The sequence below is a fragment of the Pseudopodoces humilis genome, chromosome 6, assembly GCF_049639895.1.
Source record: "Pseudopodoces humilis isolate 2021_Gansu_Grassland_sample_001 chromosome 6, ASM4963989v1, whole genome shotgun sequence".
Lineage (NCBI taxonomy): Eukaryota > Metazoa > Chordata > Aves > Passeriformes > Paridae > Pseudopodoces > Pseudopodoces humilis.
The window spans coordinates 22198851-22217294 of NC_142205.1; the positions used below are offsets into that span (position 1 = coordinate 22198851).

The 18444-nt window shown below is 41.8% G+C and overlaps 1 protein-coding gene and 1 long non-coding RNA gene across 8 annotated transcripts in view; one reads left to right on the top strand and one right to left on the bottom strand.

Annotated features, from left to right (window-relative positions):
- TBC1D1 (TBC1 domain family member 1) overlaps window positions 1-18444 on the top strand; it is a 100083-nt gene that overhangs the window by 22929 nt on the left and 58710 nt on the right. The window contains exon 1 of one of the 7 annotated variants that reach the window (XM_014262264.2): window positions 6507-6634. The exons of the other annotated variants lie outside the window; for them this stretch is intronic. Within the exon in view, the coding sequence (XP_014117739.2) occupies window positions 6605-6634 (30 nt within the window). The 5' untranslated portion in view covers window positions 6507-6604. Of the gene's footprint in view, window positions 1-6506; window positions 6635-18444 lie in introns of those variants that run through there. 7 annotated transcript variants of the gene reach the window in all.
- Window positions 6607-7708, bottom strand: LOC148184125 (uncharacterized). The gene is made up of 3 exons (XR_015772664.1): window positions 7561-7708; window positions 6818-6893; window positions 6607-6735 (listed from the first exon to the last, which is right to left on the bottom strand). It is a non-coding gene; the product is annotated as an uncharacterized LOC148184125 (long non-coding RNA).

Here is an 18444-nt window from a genome sequence, read left to right on the forward strand (position 1 = left end):
GTTATATTTCACAAATGTTTTCCAGTGTGTGTTTTAGGAGTTAAAACAGAATTGTCTTAAAGTAACTAAATGTGGAATGTTGTTTGTAGTGAAACCTGGAACTGTAAATTTCTGAATGGAAAGCCAACTGAATCATGGGGAAATTCAGATTCAGTTTTGGTTTGAAAGATAGTTTATTGCCATTTTGTGGCTTTCACTGTACTTGAAAGACACAGCTATGACTTGAATGACTTAGCCAAAAATACAAAAGCAAAAGAGTCCACATCACTGGCAAACATACACTCAATGGGTTAATAAGCCAGCAGAAGAGGGTAGGAAGGAGAGAGATTAGAAACAGTAAGTTAAAAATGTGTGCAAGGGAACATGGCTGATAAGGTTTTCTGCTTTCAAGACAGCTGAGAATGAATATCATCAACAGCACAACATAACAACATAAAAATCACAGATAATTTAATAAAAAGGCAGATTTATATGCTCCATACAAAATTACTGCACACGCAGATAATTATGTTGGTAGGTTCCAGTGGTATTCTCAATTTTATATTACACTGGAAATACCTAGGGAAGGAGTGTGCTGCAGCCTGTAATCAAATGGAAGGCTGGTGCTGAGAAGCAATGTAGAGCAAGGGTTGGGCAGGCAGCTGAGTGCACTTCTTAATTAGCTTCAAAGGGCTGCAGTAGTTCTCAGCTGGCTGCTTCAGTTCTCCCACCAGGGTTTTGTCCAAGAGCACCCAAACAGGGAGGCTTATGATATGAGGGCAACCTTACAGCCATTAAAATGTCTTCAGCTTGATTCTGGAAAACAACAGGACAATATGTTAATTTTTTCCTCTTTTGGTTATCTATGCTTAAGATGCATAAGGTTATAGTAACAACTTGATCTGTGATTTTAGTAGGGGCAATTCTCAAATAAATAGCTTTTACACTCAGCTGCTCATTGTATATGAACAGCAATATAGCTCCGTTGACTGTAGGTAAGTTCTGGGCCCTACACCTACTGAGAGACAAACCTGAACTGATAGTTCTTATTGTTAAGCAATTCCCAGGAAAACTAAGAATATTTTGGTTTGGGGGTAGAACAGTTAACACTTAAGAATACCCAGAAAGAATACCTCTTGCTGAGGTGCAATTGAGCCTCAGCACATGGTAACCCTCTTATGCTCTGACACTGCTGGAGAGAGAAGGGAAGAGGTAGCCCATCCCCAACATGACTTTTCATTCCTGAGGGAGAAATCTTAATATCACTTGAATTAAAGCATTTTAGCAATTACAAATTTTGTGGTGGAAAAGACAATTATATGTAAGCTAAAACTACAGGAGAGGTTGGAAAGGAATCTGCTGCTGAATCAGTGCCCAGCAGCCTGGTGAGGAACTGTTCTCTTCTGTCTGCCACACAGGGAGCAAATTGCAAGTTATCTCTGGGCACTGGCCCAATGTCAGCATTTTTCATATTTGCTACTGGTTAGCCAATATAAAAAAAAATTTCACTCACAGTACTAAGAAGATTATCCAAATCTATGTAATTTCTGTTTCCACTGAGTGTCTAGAAACCGTCAAGGAAGTCATCCCAGGTGCTTTGGTGAAAGCTGGATTTCATCTTTAGCATGGGCAGTGGGCTCCTATGCACTTTAATTCAAAGGGACAACCACTACCAGATTGTGGTTAGGTGTTGGGTCTTGCTGTTGTCTTTCATCTGGGGTCTGGTGCAGATCTGGTTTGGTGAAGTAATTTGGTTTTATGGTTAATATTTTATTTTGTATTGAGAAAAACATTTGCTTATAATTTAGCCAAAGAAGTAACAAAACTTACTATTTTCTTCACCACAGTATCTATTCAGAAGCCACTGAGTTAGGCTTGACTGAGTCTTTGGATAGGATGAAATCTAGAGGATTCATTACTCTTTTTCCTTGATGGATTCAGATAAATTATTTTTTGCATCTTGCATTGTCTGAAGGTGCCATAAAAGTCTGGTGTTTCCTTAGATACCTTTGTTTTGGTATGATTTATTACAGCTGCATCTATGAACCAAAACATTATTACATTTTGAATTCACATCCCAAACAGCACTCTCACAGTAGTTACTTTCTTTCTCTCTTTTTTCTCTGATGAAGTAGAAACCATCATGTTATAAATGCAAAGGCAGATTTGGGTTAAATAAAAACAATTTATTATAAAACAATTTTTATAAAAAAATAAACAATGAGGGAAAACCACAATAAAACAAACAGCGCAGCGCTGGGTGGACAGGGGTCTATACTCAAAGGTATAGGTGTTCCCAAATCCACGCAGGAGGGTAGACTGTCCGGGGTTTTTATAGGGATTTTTAGCCTTGAGGCCAAATTCCAGGCAGGCACCATTCATCAACAGTCCTTGATTGTCGTATGAATTGATTTCCTGGCATTGGAGAATAGAGTCGAATGGACGTCCGGACCGAGTCTCCTCATATGTAAAGAAATTCTGAGTGGCTCTTGTGGTTCAGGCCATCCGGATGGGATGGCTGGATCCGGGTTGGAGCCGATGGATATTTCGGCTGGATTTTTCCTTTTGTTTACTTGATGGCTTCCCCCAACGGTAGCCCGCAAGGCGAGGTGTTCGGGTCCGGTGATGAATATCTCGTCGGTGCCTCTCCGTTTTGGCTTGATGTTTCGTGTCCTGCCTATTCTTCCCCGTTGATGGTCACCGAGCCTGTCCTTGTCAGTTTGAGGAGTTTTTTTTTTTTTTCCTGTCAGCTTGATGGGCCGTGTCCTGTCTATTCTTTTGTTGATGGGCGCCGGCTAGGATCGTTATCCTTTGAGTGGGAATTCGTGGCTAGATCTGGGAAGGGCTTGTGTGTCATACTGTACTTTATATTTTATTTCGTTATTGTTATATACATTTATTTAGATTTTTACGAATTTTTACAAGTTCATTTCTCACAATCACATCTGGAAGGGGAAAGGATGAGACAATACTTGGGGAAATCCTAAAGAACAGTGAGAAATAAGTGATAAAGGATAAAAATTGTGGGTGTTTTTAAACAAAGACCAAATATTGGAAAGTGATAATTAAAGGCAGGCATGCTTTTTTCTTGTATTTTTTTCACCCGAATTTATCAAGACCTTCCTGGGTACAGGGAGGAAGGACATAAGTGAAAGTTGCAGGTGAATGTGGACAGAGGGGATAATTCATGAGAAGAATAACTACTAGAATATATTCAAGTACAATTCAGAAGAAAAAAACTTAAAATGTGAATTGGATCTGCTTTAAAATCACCACTAGTGATAACACAAGAGCAACATGAGAGGCCAGTTCTCAAGTACCACAGTTGTGGTTGTACCCTTAATGCAAGTTCTTGTGAGACATCATTCAGTGATGACACACTGTGAAGACTCACAAAAATATTTATGGCCATTAAAACTAGAGAAACTGAAATCAGAGGAGAATGGATCAAAAACACTCATCTTACGAGTTGAAAGGTCAACTGCACTCTCCTTTTTTCTTACTATTTCCTTATGTGTCCCTTCTCTTTTTATATCTCTCATGCTCCAAATGCCTTCTTTTAATGGAGAAAAAATAATGGGGGTATTTGTGTATGTGTAAATTTATGTAGGACATCTGTAAAACAGAAAGATCACCTTTCTGACAATGTAAGCTTTAAGTTGTGGCTTTGAAGTATTTAAATTGTTGCTATTTTAAAAATAGCCGCAAATATCTTGCTAATACTTTCCATGATAACATGGAACAGCTTATAGGACTGAGGGGTTTGTTTTGATTTTTAAGAGATCATACACTTGGATAAGATGGTGTCAAGTGCTACTTACTATTTATGCAGTACAGATGTTATTCCTTGACCCTGAATTTTTCCATTTCCCCAAAATGGGTATGTAGTATTTTTGGAGAGACAGTTATCTACACAAGCCAAACTGAAAATACTACGAAACAGAGGTTCTCTTTTTAGAAATTTAATCATGAAAAATGAATGCAGTTATTGTTCCCATTGCATTACTAAATGCATCTTTTTTGGAAGGTGAGCAACACACTGACCTTTTCATTTATACTGAAGAATTTAATGCATTACTACATGTTTTTATAGCCAAACATTTAAGCATCGCTTCCAGCTGTTTCCCAAAAGTCAGTGTTCCCACTTCTCCTTCCTTCAAGGCCAGCATCTATCATCTTTGCTTAGTAGATGAACTAATGCAGAGAGAGCAGTTATGTAGCATGCCTGAAAGTCATGTTAATAGGAGAAGCTGGAATTCAATGAATGATCATGCTATCTCCTAATTCAGTATCTTCACCACAATACCACCCTTCTTCCCAATCCTATAGAACCATCTAGAAGTTTTCAGAGTGCATTTTAAATCATACAAATGTCACTATAACAACTACATGCAACAGGTTTCAAAGTTAAGTAGTATGAAGTGACACACTGGAGATGGCTGTTTGAGCCAGTTGCAAACAGGGCGAGAAGCCAGATATCCTGACTGACATCAGTGCTTAATGTGGACTCAGGGGCAGATGTGTGTATTGTTAGTTTAAAATTGTGTAAAGATGTCAGTCAGGAAGGGGGAGCCAGAAAAACTCCCAAGCTGGCAGGATCTCCTCAGAGAAAGGGGAAGAAATAATTATTTAGAAGTAATATTGTTCACACTCAGCATTAGAGAAATGTGACTCTTGAGACTTTCATGCTACCATCAAATAGAGTGGTTATACTGTACAGCCATGAGCAGCACATAATGATGAGCATTCTGCCTTGCTCATGCCCTCCAGTTACTTCATGAAATAAAAGCAGACCTGGTTCTGTATTTCAGGTGATAAGAGTTCTTGTCAGGTTCTGAGTTTAAGGCCCAGAGAACAGATGTTACTTTTTCATGTATGTGTTCTGTACATCATGAACAGTAGCAGCAGTGAAAATTTCTCCCTCTATCATGCCAGTAAGCCTTTAGAGACTGCTACCAGAATGAGTGTAAGTCATATTTAGTCACTTACTTGTCTTATGGCTAAGAACATCTGTACAATCAAAATGTCCATGGCCACTATCATAATGATAGAGCCATTGGCCATCCTTGTGAATTATCTCTAATCTGTAGAACTATTAGAAAATGGATCTCTGTTCTCTTTTTATGAAGATCTGAAATATATTTGTTTAGGTTTTCATTTCAGAAACTGTAGCTTAGGTGCAGCCTGAGAAGAACTGCTTTTGTGTTGCCACCTCATCCCTCTGCGGCCCATGACAGACATACAGCAGTGCTAGGACACTCAGCAGCACCACATTAGGAGGTGATAGAGCTCTCTGGCAGCTCGCTGCCTTGTTTGCTTTGCATGAACCAAACCCAGGGCTGCAGGGTCATGCAGTCTGGGGCAAGTGCCAAAACTACCCCTTTTCTGTCTCAGTGAGCTGTGAGATTGGCTCTGCTTCTCTCTGGCCCATGTGCGTGGATGTCACTCTTTCCCTTCTGTTTTCATTTAATAACTCAAACAACTGGAGCAGTGTCGGCTCTAACCTGGAGATCATTCCATTAGCCATAAGTGTGCAAGTGCGAGCACATGCAGGGCACTCTCGCAGTGGAATAGCTGTCTTAGTGAGAGTGTCGTTGGGCAAAATGAAGAGCTGAATTTGGCACTTCCATCATCTAACTTTGACCAGTCGAATTTTACTGAGAAGTGCACAGCAGACCCCTGTGCTTTCGTGTTACAATTGTGCAAATGTAGTTCTTCATGTTGTTTCTCTGAGGTGGTGGAAAATAAAGGGCTTTTTGTTTTGAGCCCAGTGGATTATCTCCTGTGAACACCAAGCCTTTTTTCCTTTCCTGGTTCTATGCCCTTCCTCCAAACTCAGGAAAATTAGTTGTTTCAGGCAGCCCTGCGGCCACTGAGTGGAGGGGGGTGTTCACAGCCAGCTCAGCCGGAGCAACGACAGGAATCAGCATTCCTGGCTGAGTGGCAGGTAACATCCCTGGAGCTGCCGGAAACATGTACGCTGCTGTCTGCCCTTCCACGACAGTCTGATTTCTGGAAGTTGAGCTGCTAGCGTGTGATGTCAAACGCCATTAGTTAACACGAATGGCAAGACGGACTGGAAGTGTAACATTTCACAGTGGTTTCAAACAGATTATTTTTCGCTCGATCCTTTAATGTTAGGAATGGCTTCGATGCCGGGATGTTCCCAGAAAATTTTAGTTACGAGTCCCGTCGTGGGCGCTGACCTACGCGGCCGGGCAGCGCGAGGCGGCGGCCGGCGGTTGTCTGCGTTGCCGGGCGCGCTGCCGGAGGGCGAGCCCGCTCCCTTCCCGAGCCCGCTCCCTTCCCGCCCGCCGGGATCGGGCGGCCGCAGCCCGGGCGCGGGGAGCCCCGCCGGAGGCGGAGCGCGGCGGGGGCGGGACGCGGCTGCGGCCCTTCCTTTCCCTTCCCGCCCCGCAGCCCCGCGGCTGCAGCCGGCGCCGCCACGGGCAGTGTCCCCGGCGCGGAGAGCTCGCGGTGCCGCCGGCCGGCGCTCGGCAGCGGGGACACGTCGGGAGTCGGCGCGGGCCCGGCCCCTCCCGGCGCATGAGGCGGTGGGAGCGGCGGGCGGGAGAGGCGGAGAGGAGCGGCCGGAGCCGGGAATCGCCGCGCCGGAGCCCCTAGGATGTCACCATTGTTCAGCTGGGTGGCCAAGGTAGGCGGCGCGGCGCCCGCCGCCCTCAGCGCTCGGGAAGTAAAGCCCAGCCTTAGGGCTTGCAGATGTTCGCGTGTAATTTCAAGGCAAGTCAGTCGTCTCTGGGAAGGGAGCAGAGCTCTGCTGTATTGTTCAGCCAGGGAAAAGCAGGAGCACTCAAAGTGACCAGTAAAGTCAACCTACTGTTAGACGTGGCTTGGGTTTAGGGGCTGAAAGCGAAGCTGCAGGTCTGGCCGACTGGTTCGCCCTTGCTGCAGATCTGCAAAGGGGGAGAACAGTAATTAAAACTGCTCAGAAGGCCTGATCTTAGTGCCTGTTGAAGTCTAACGCTACTTTTGCACTCTGGGGAATGTGTAACAGCGCTCCCACTGTTTGTTTTGGACTTTTTTTTTTTTCCATCGTTTTTGTCATGCTCTGAATTTATGAAGAACAATAAGTTGGATTTTAGTGGGACACTTATATGTTTAACTATGACAACGCATGTGTCGTGCTGGCATCTTCATCTGTGTGTCTAGGGCTTCAGTAGGATTTTCCACTGTAGCTGAAGTTACATATGGATGCAAAGCAGTAAAGCTGGTTAAGGATCTCTAGAATATAGTTTTGGGCTGCTGTTTAAAAAAATAATTCTAAAGTAACAGTCATTCTGAATTTACAAGGAGCTGCAAATGATATTCTGTGTCAAGGCATATGTGGAAGAGCACAAGTGTGTGAAACAGCTGTATGGCGGTCAAGAATTGTAGGTTCCTTGAATAAATTAGCTGGGAAAAAACCCCCACCTATATCTTGAAATTCAGCCGATAGCGTAAGCTGCTAAGCAGACCACATAAAACCTGATTCGCCCTTCTCTGTTGTCAGGTGTAAATGGTCAAGTTGCTTAATTACTTCTGCATCCCTGTTCCTGAATATTTAACAGGTGAAATACCTACCCTCGGGAGATACTTAACGGGAAGTGCTTGATATGTGGCTTTGCCTTTGTTCAGATTCTCAGATGGAAGGATTTGCTCTCTTCTGTTTTGAAAGGAGACTGCTGACTTTTAGACACACCCTGCAAAATCGAAATGTATCCTTCTCTCTTTCCACTTGTCTTTTTTTCTCTGGGTGATGACCTGTTGGGTGGAGCACGTGTAGTTACTTACCTCTCCTGTCACTCCTCAGGCTCTGTCTTGTACATAGCCTCAGACCGGGTTTGCCATGTTACCTGAAGGAGGGACACCGGCTGATGCTCGTCCCGACTTTTATGTCGGTCTCCTATACGTGTGGCTGCTGTCAAAGACGAGTGATGCAATTGAGTACGTACTTCAAGGGTGCCCCCAAGGGATGCCTCATTTCCCTCCCTCATTGTTCACTTGTCAGCTGGGAAAGGCAGCTGGTCTGAGGGGAGTTGGTGTTGGAGGAGGTCAGAACTTGTAGCACACGAAGTTCCCTGTGTTTTTAGAGAAGCAAGCTCTTGCACAAACACACTTATAACTGCTTTTAGGAGTGCTTTCTGGGCTTTCAAAACTAATTATTTCAATGCTGGTTCCTCACAACTACTTAGTTTTATTCTTTTGATGGCCATTAATTGTCAGCTCTAATTTGGGAGGGAAAGCAAGGCAGCGTACTTAGAAATATAAAGTGAGCCTTGTTAGTAGAGAAAGCTTTCCTGCCTGCCAAAATCTACTCAGGAAAAATGTAGGAGCTATTGCTGTGGGCTTTCAACACAAATGCAAGCCTTTCAGTTTTGATAAGATGGTGGCCCATTCCAGGAAAAGGAAGGACTGTGGGATGGGGGGAGGAGGAAACTGCCCCCCTCGAAGGAAAGTTGTCCCCTTGCATCTATTACTTAAAAATGAGTGACCCCCCCCACTTAAGTAATGGAAGTGTTTATTCTCACCAAGCAGGTCACCAGGCCTACAGATAGCTACATGTGAAGCAATTTACTCTCATGTGTATAAAACTGATTTCCCTAGTGTTTGTATAAATATAACCTTTTAATATATCTTGTCTACACATATTTACATGCAGTTTTACCCAGCTTGTCTCTTACCTGCACACAGGCTCCTCAGGGCTGAGTTTTGCAGTGCTGCCAGGCTCAGCCATGGGGCCCATTCTGAGCTGGAGGATAAAGCCCTACTTGAGTTGTATGTAGATTGATGCTGCCCCATTGGCCATATGGATGCTGGCTAAACCCCTGAATGATGGCTCTGTAGATAATGAATTCTAAAGTACTGACTTGTTTTAGCCTCCTAAAACTATTTAAATAAAAAAGAACAGTTATACCTGTTTTTCCTGCATGGTTTGATACAAAGTTAGACAACTGACTTAAGGGAAACCTTTGACTAAGCTCCTAAAAGCTCAGTCTCTTCAAAGTGTAAACCATGTTTGCACTATTCTGAGTAGAAAATACAGTTGCTTTTGTGGATACACAAAGACTGTTCAATTCAGTTTAGAGCACTGAAGTAACTGTTATTAAAAGTAATCATTGTGGGGTTGAAAAATGTCAAAGCTTTCAGACTAAGAAAAAAGACATACAGAGTTTTAGTGCTAAACTGGCACATTATTAATGGATTAGTAATAGCGATAATAATACAGTGACAAGTGTTAAAAGTAATTTTACTTCTGTTCCTATAATATTTAATATAGCTGTAGTTAAAAAAAGATATTTGTCTTAGTTCTTTACAAATTGCTTAATTTTATAATGAAAGTTTCTATTCCAAAGCAGCTTTACAGAAACCAGAATTAGAGAAGTGATTGCTGAAGAAATAGAAACAGTTCTTACTTCAAGAAATTGTATAAATAGAGAATTTTGAGTAAATGTGTCCTCAGAGTCTCAGCTAGCTATGAAATTTGAAGTTTGTCTTTCTAGCTATAAAAAAGTTGCTGTATATAATTTAATAGCTGTGTTAACTTCAGTTTATTTTGTCTGAAGGATTATAAACCAACAAGGAACCAGTAAAGAAAATAACTAAGATAAAACGCAAAGCATAGTTACATAATTTAATTTAAGGTTTCTTCTGTAATGATTTTGCTGATAGGGATCAATCCACCTTGAGCAGCTGCCTCCAGCCTGCAGGACAGCAGGTGGGAAAGAGGTGTTCCCTCCTGAGGGGGGCTGAGAGGGACAGAGTGTGTTGCTGAAGCCTGAGGAACCTCCACTTATGTGCCACCAGCACTTGAAGAAAAGGGTGGGTTTACAGTGTAGCTAATCTTGGACCTTGAGCTGAGAAAGCTGATTGTTTGGATTCCTTCTCCTACGAAAATCAGATTTTAGTGTGTATCCATAATAGATGCTCTGAAGTTCCCAACAGCAAAACAAGAAGTAAGTTTTAGTTTGGTTTTGGTTTCTTTCAAGGATTTCTGAGTTGGAAGGGCCTATGAGCTTTCCTCAGTTTCAGAAGCTCTCAAGCCATCATCAAAGTTTCTTTCCTATTCAGTGCAGCAAGATGCAACACTTGACTTGTGCCATGAAATATTACTGAAGAAGTAACCATAATAATATTGGAAGTGCCACTTACATTTCCTGTAATCCTAATATAGCTTTATATGCTCTGTTAGAATTGGTCTTGCTGCTGTTTTGCCATCAATCCTACTATTTTTATATAACAGAGTGCCTAGTATACCTCTGAAGGAGCATGGATGGTAGTAACAATATACATAACAGTATGATCTTAGTTCAGATCAGGAGCTACAAATGAAATTATTTTGCCTTCTGCAAAGAATGAAGAGGAATGAGAGACTGAAAATCAGGATGGCCAAGAAATCCCCTCCTGCTTTTTTTTTTTTTTTTTTTTTTAAGAGTGTTCTGAAAGGGTGATTTTAGCTTTTTTGCTGGTCTGTTCTAGGGTATATCACATTGATTTACGAGGATGTTTTGCTCCAGTTTAACTGGATGCCTCTTCCTTTTATTCCTCACAACTTCCAGCAAAGTAGAGCAAGCACCTTTGGACATCTTTAATCCCTCAGTGAATGACTTACATTTTAGCCAAACAAATCAAGTTTTGGTCTCTTCAGTAGCCCTCATAATGAGGCATTTTAAAACCATCTAAAGCCAAAAAACTTACATGTGTGTTAAACCTGTCTTACTTTTAAGCCCATCTTACTTATGATCAATTTTTGGGTAGGTAAGTGGTGATGGTATTCTATGGGGTGAAACTCTTGTTTGTGCTAGTGCATTCATCTCTGATAACCCTTATTGTAAAGGAATTTGAATACTTGCGTACTGTATCAAGAATCAAGTACTTAATAGAGAACTAGTGCCAGGGAAGAATTGGGAATCACTGAGGAGGGAAGGCTCAAAAGCCATAGTTTTGCTTGTGGAAGAATCTCCTTGAAGCCATTGATGCTTTGAGTAGGGCCGAAAGGACAGACCCTCGCTTGTCTCCCAGGCTGGGTGCCAGCAATGTAGCAAAGAGAAAGTGCAGATTTCTGCCAGAGCTGTGTTTTGGTGCCCAGGCTTGCACAATGCCCTTGTCAGAGAACACTACATTTCTGCTCAGTGTGATTCTCCAGGTCAGTTTATGTTGATGTAAAATGCTGTTGGCAATTGACAGCTTTCAGATAAATGCAGATTATCACAAAATACCAGGCAGTTCAAATGCAGTGTTTTCTGTATGCCAGTCACTCCTCGCCTTCCCCTGCGGGGGCCTGGGTGATGACTGAGGAATATGCGCTCAGCATTTGAAATGAAGTCAGTCCTGTGGTGAAACCTCTCAGTTACTCAGCAGTTAAGTTTCCTTTGGAACTATTTGCTTTTATTCTGCATGCCAGGCTCTAATTGCACCTGCTCTGCTTAGATGTTCCCCATTTGATGGGAGAGGGCTGGAGTATAGTCGTTCACATGGCATTTGTGTGACTGCGCAGGTGTAGTAGAGTCCTCTGCATCTGTCAGGTACATTAGGGATGCTTAGTAAGGAGTAGAGCTTTCCACAGAGAAATTCTTGGCCATAGAGATTGCAGTTTAGCAGGGTTTTTCTCTTGAATCATTTATGCCTTTCTGAATTAATTTCTCATGAGTATCTTCTTTCAGGTTCATGTTGACCTTCAGATTTAACAAGCCCAGCCTGACAAGGTAGCTGAGCTTGCTCTTTTGTTCAGGTTCTGTCCTCTGCAATTCAAAACAGAACTTTTAGCCTCCAGTCAAGCACTGTTTGCTTTTCTTTGCGGAAGGGCACTCTGGAAGTTGGTGGTAGCTGTCTTCATGTGGTTAACATGTTCTGAGCCAACCAGTAGCAAAACTACTAGTAAATCCTGCAGGATCAGGGAAAACCCCAGGTCGTATCAAAGATGGATAATACAACTGAGGATTTGCTTAGATTTTTTGCCATATATACATATGTCTGCAGCACTGTATTTTAACTTTATTTGCTTTATGTTTGATGATTTAAAATACCATTTCACATCATAGCCTTTTTTCAAAAGGTTACTTTAATGGAGCAGTCTTTTATGTGTACTAGAGGTGTTCATGAGAACACCAAAGCAGCAGTTCCACTCTGGGTGCCATAAATGGAAATATCCTTAGGGAAAAGTCAGGTAAAGAACCCCTTTGCAGTTTGTAACTTCCCATCATCCTGATGTAGAAGCTCCACCATTTCTGAGAAACCTCTGCTTTAAGGGGTTGTTGGAACTTTTTTATTGTGCCATCTAATAAAAGCTTTAAATACTTTAAGAAGTCTTCTGAACATTTTTATTCTAAATTTGAAGGAGCTGAGGTTGTGTATGGTCTACAGAGGTTGACTAATGACTTAAGAAGTAAATCCTCAATGGAATTATTCAGTTATTATTCAATTAATAGAATTACAGCTTGGCTTTTTTTTTTTTTTTTTTTTTAGTTAGAAGCCTTTACACGTCAACTGTTCAATCTGAAATATTTATGGATGGCAATGACTCAGAGGAAAAACATTCTCAGCCTCTGTTTTGGTAGTATTTTATGTATCAGTTATGATACACAAAATATGTCAAGAGGTGCTTACTAATTTGTATGGGGAGGTGAGGCAGCAGAGCTGGGAAAGGCAGCCAGAATTCAAAGAGCAGGAGCTGAAGCAAGGGTATTACTTCAGCTACTATGTATTGGTTTTATCACTGAGTTAACTCTACTGAGTTGTATTCGAGTTGTTTTCAGTTATTCTTACTTTTTAACGAAGTTACAGTAACAAATCATGAGATGCATTAATGCATAGATATAGAATTTTAATAGGAGTGTTTTCACAGAATCACAGAACAAGCTGAGTTGGCAGGGACCCACTAGGATGAAGCCCAGCTTCATGGCCCTGCACAAGACACCCCCAAGAGTCACACCACATGCATCATCCAAGCACTTCTTGGTGCTGTGACCACTGCCCTGTGGAGCCTGTTCCAGTGCCCAACCACCCTCTGGGTGAAGCACCTTTTTTTAATATCCAACCTAAACCTCTCTGACACAACTTCAGGCCATTCCTTCATGTCCTGTCACTGGTCACCACAGAGAGGAAATCAGTATTATTTGCCCCTCCTCTTCCCTTCATGAGGAAGCTGCAGACTGCAATGAGGTCTCCCCTCAGTCTCCTTCAGCCTGAAGAGGCCAAGTGACCTCAGCCACTCCTCAAGGCCCTTCACCATCTTTGTTGCCCTCCTTAGGACACTCTCTAACAGCTTTAGATCCGTCTTATACTGTGGCACCCAAAGCTGCACACAATATTCAAGATGAGGCTGCCCCAGCTCAGGGCAGAGCAGGACAATCCCCTCCCTTGCCTGGCTGGCCATGCTGGGCCTGGTGCCCCCAGGACACGCTTGGCCCTCCTGGCTGCCAGGGCACTGCTGACTCCTGTTCAGCTTGTCATGGACCAGAACCCCAGGTCCCTTACCGTGGCACTGCTTTCCAGCATTTCATTCCCTGGTCTGTCTGTACATCCAGGATTGCCCCATGCCAGGTGCAGAATCTGGCACTTGCCCTTTTTGAACTTCTGTGTCTGGTGATTGCCCAGTCTGCTAGTTTATCAAGGTCATTCTGCAGGGCTTCCCTGCCTTTGAGAGAGTCACAGCTCCCCCCAGTTTTCTATCATCTGCAAACCTGCTTAGTATCCCTTTTTAAAAGTAAAATCTTTCTGAAAAACATGGTTTTCTTACTGAGAAGCAAGAGGGATGTTCAGGCACCTTTACCCTCTTTCAGTGGACTAGAGCATTACGACAGGGTTTCTGCTGCTTCTTTTGCCTTGTGCTTTCAAGTTCCCAAAAGGCCAGGCCAGTATCCCTGGATCAGGTACATGAAAGCTGCAGTTCTTGGCCTGGATGAAATCCCCTGTAGGTTGCATCTATGTTAGTAAGTGCCATATAGCAATGTGTTGTTCAAGGGGCACCTCTGGTGCTGAGGATAGGTTCTATACCTCACTCTGGGAAGTGACTTTTACTTTGAATTGGCCCTGATTTCATGCTGTGAACCAAACGCCTGTTTGCAGTGAAATGTATCACAAAATGAAGGTTTAGTTCTGTTTAAATGGGTGGCAGCCCTGGTGTTTTGAGACACCCCTGTAATGTAGTCTGTCACACAAGTGGAATGGGAGAATCCACTCTCAAGCACATTCCTGGTTCAAAATAAAGTAGTGAAGTAGTCACACCAGCTTATACTTAAGAGTCCGGTTAGAGAAGCTGGACAAACAGCATACACATGGCTTTGGCTGTGTGGGCACACTGTGGCACAATGGATGGCCCTGATGGAGGGAGTAGGTTCCCATCAGGGAGTTTTTGTTTTATTTGGATGTTGACCTTTTGGCTAGTGCTTAGTGAAAATATTAGGCCTGAAGAGGTTATCTGGAATTTCTGTGCCCTAGACTTCTGTCTGTTACTAGTTGAAGAACTGTGAAGAGAATGTAAAAATGTTTGTTGTTTTCCATTCTCAGGGCACTGTGTATGTAAGCACACATGTTGATGGTCACATTTTAAAACCAAACATTATTCTGGAGTATCTGGAAGTTCCTTTCCAACTCAAAAGTTGCTAGCTTTGGACATGTGAATGTTTTTCTTTATACCTTTGTAGCACCATCACTATAATCAAAAGCATGTTTTTTTTCCCAGGGGGAACCTTTGATATGCCGCTACTGAACAGGATTTTCAGGTAGAGATATTCTGTGCAATTGCAGGTTTGGGGAAAAGAGGCTGCTTATGCATAGTTGCACAGGCACACTCCTTGCTACTGAAAATGGCAAAGCTGAGCTAAACTAAACAGCTTTCTTTTTCAGTTAACCATTTTGGGCGATTTATGTGCTCATTTCAAGGAGTTATGTAGCCAAATAGATATTTGGCTACTTTTACCAGATCTTAACAGTTGCCTCTCTATATTTACCAAACTATTGGTCTGCTGCTGTAGTACCAATGAGGTGAGCTCACTGAAGCCGTTGTCATGGAAATTTGGATGGTTGGCACTAAATGTTTCATGCTGGTTTTGTTTCTGTGGAGCTTTTTATAGCTTCTAATCTCCTCAAATGCAAGGCATAAAGAAGGAAATTTGTAGAAGTGCTTTGGAGTTCTAGACAATTATGTACAAGGGGCCTGTCTTCAAAACTGGTGTTACCCAGCCTGTCTTTAAATATGGTTCAGAACCTGAACCAATAATATGTTTTGGAATTTCAGATTTGGCTATGTCCCATTGGAATATAATCTACAGTTTATTGTTCTGTGAAAGCAACATTTCTAATTTGTTGACATACAGTCATTGAAGGCTGACCTTTTCAGACGAAAGCATATTTTTATATGCAAACACAGGTCATGCAGCTGATGTGGTTTTGTTTATGAAAAGTGGAATCATACAAAAATTATGTAGCTTCTTATAATTCTGTCAGCATTTTTTTTTTGTTCTGTTTTACAGCAGAGAAGGGTGAAAAATGGTGAACTAACTGCTCTTTTAAGTGAAAGAGTAGTTTTCATGGGAAGTTTAGTCGTTGCTTTCCCCTCCTGTTCTCCTGTGAGTTGACCTGAGGCAGCTGAAATCTGTTACTATATGACAAAGCAGCAAATGTGCTCATCCACAAGCAAATCATTTCACCAGGATTTTGTACCAGTCTGGCAGAATGCTGGAAAAAGCTGATCAGCTTCTTTGCTCCAGTTCCTCTGAGACCTTTATAAGTTTAATGTTCAAGTAAGATTCTTCCAATTAAAAACATCATCTGTCCCTGTGCCTCCCACCAGCAGCCCTAGAAAGAAGGGCTGTGTGGCTGTCTGTTTGGAAATCTGTCAACTCTGTTGTCAGAGTAAGAGATGGTGTTTTACTCTGCTGCAGATAAAACTTACGCATCATGTCAATCAAAAGCATTCATAGGTTGACTTCCCCCCACTATCTTCCTTTGTCAAAATAAATGTTGAGGGGAGGGAGATTTTGACACACGTTTGGGTCAGCTGTCATGAAGGTTATATCAGAAATAACCTTAGTTCTAGTGAGGATACGCATGGAGTTTTCCTCCTTTCTTATTTGGAGTTGAAGATTGATAAAAAGGACAGAAGAATTTCAGGCTTTTTTTTTAAATTTGTAAAGAAATTATATTCACTTCTGTCTGTTTTGCTAATCCCTATTTTGCCAGTTATACCAATTTTGATAACTGCCAGAAGCCCAAGAGAAAAGGAGATCAGGAGAGAGCCTGTCTCCTATTGTACAAGTGAAATTTAATCTGATTAATAATTCTAAAAAACAGAAGAAGTTACTACCTAATTTCCTGTTTTAAGTCCTTGTTATTGCCTTTCACTTGTAAAAGATAAATTTCCGCTCCACCTCAAAAAAAAAATCAAAACATAAAAGAACTCTTGTCCTGAAAGCTTTAAAATGCCATTGCTGTCTTTTTCCATTTATAGCTATTTAAGAATAGACTTCCTTCTGTTTCCCACCCCATAGCCTCCAGCAAAGTCTCAAGCCTGTCCCAACCCTGTGAAGGGAGCTGCTTGCAGTTCCATTTTGCCCCTCTCCCAAAAAAAAGGATTTAATCTCTGTTGATAATGAATGAGCACACATATTTCTAGTTACTGCTTTACAGCAATATTGCCTCTTTGTTCAGTGCTCACCTTGTAAAATGTGAGCCAGGAACCCTGTAGGTATGACCAGCAACTACTTCTATGTCTTGAATGCTGTTTTCATCTGTGAAATCGTGTGAAAATAAACCTTTGAAACAAAATACGGAGAAAATACATCTGAAGATGTTAATGCTTTATTTGAAATATCTTTTGACTTATTCCACAGTTGTTCTGTATAAGTTTATGGTACTGAATGGAGGAGCTGATAAAGCTGTACAAGATGAAAATAAATGGTTTTTATTGTAAGGACTGAAAGGACTGGGCAAATATGAATTAGAGAGCACCATACAATAAGCCCACCAGGTATATGGCAGAGTATACCTGTGTTCTTTCCAAAAGCACAATTTGTAGGAATACCCCCTTCAGAACTTGTCAGGTGTTGTTGTATTTGGAGGTATTCTAAATACACATGGAGACTTTGTCAACTGCAGTTTGCTTTTGGGTTATGCATTTCCATGAGGAAGGATCCAAAAGTAAGAAGCAATCTAGGACATGGCAGTTTATTTATGGAGAGCTTTTGTTTTATTTCAGGCTTCAAATAAGGTATGTCTTAAAAGCATGTGTATGAAACCCTTTAAGTGTATCAGCAACATGGTGCATCTCTCTTGGGGAGAAAGCACCATCACAAAACAGAACAGTCCAACTTGGTTAGAATATTTAGTACACTTAAGATCTATTTCTGAGCTTGTTTACAATACTCTATGAACAGATTCTGCAAATACTGGTTTGAATTTTTTTTCAAAAGGAAAGAAAACCTTTTTGTGCCCCTTTAAATTACATGTAGTGCTCTCAAACTCACATGATTTTGCAAAAAGAAGTGTTCTCTTTTCTGTCTGGCTGAGGAATCATGAGGAATGTTCTTGAGATTTGCCTGTAATATTAAAAGGAATGCAATACTGTGAAAGTGTACTTTCACAGTAACAGTACTTGTGACCTCAGTCTGCAGCACTTTAACAATCTTCTGGAGGTACCACTTGATATGTGTGGGAAGTCGAGTCCCCTTTACAGCTTTTTATGATAATGTGTATGCTGTTAAGAGTATGTATTGGCTGCATGGAGCTCTACCCTTGGTGCTTACTGTGTCAGTCCTATCTCAGATGATGCTAGTGGCATTCATCCATTCATCCAGGTCAAAAAGAACTAGATTTAAACAGATAACTCTTCTGCCCCACACAGAATACCCTTTGAATTTTAGTACAGATTCATCAGCTTCTTACAAGCATCCCTGCAAAGTTTGAGTCTCAGACTTATCACCCTCACTTATCCCTTTCTTTGTATAATGCCCATTCAAACCTTACTAAGGAAACCATGCCCACAAGTAAGCATGTGTATGACTGTTCTTCCTTTCATGGAAGAAATATCCCCATGGTGATATTCAGCTGTTGAACTCTCCCTTATTAAGGCTGAAACAACACCTCTGTCTTGCTTTTGTAGGTTTCACAGCCCTCCCTAAGCAACACAACTGCGCTGTGGTTAGTCCTGCTGGCTGCTACCCTGGCTACACACCCCCAGCCCTCTGGTTGTGCTCCAACTTGTTGTCCTTTTCAAAAGACATTCATGGGTTCCCTGGTTGAGACACACAGTGCATCTTATGTACAATAGTGAGAAATGTGCTAGACCAACATGTGTGGCTGGTGAAGCTACTAAGAGTGGCACAGTTTATAGCTGTTTTATGAGGATACAGCAGCAAAATTTTAGATCACATATGTTGAGAAGTGAAGTCATGGAGTAAAGGTGACTTGTCTTGCTGTGCACCTGCCAATCTAAAGTACTTAGGGAGCTGTTGGTAAGAATGTCACTTT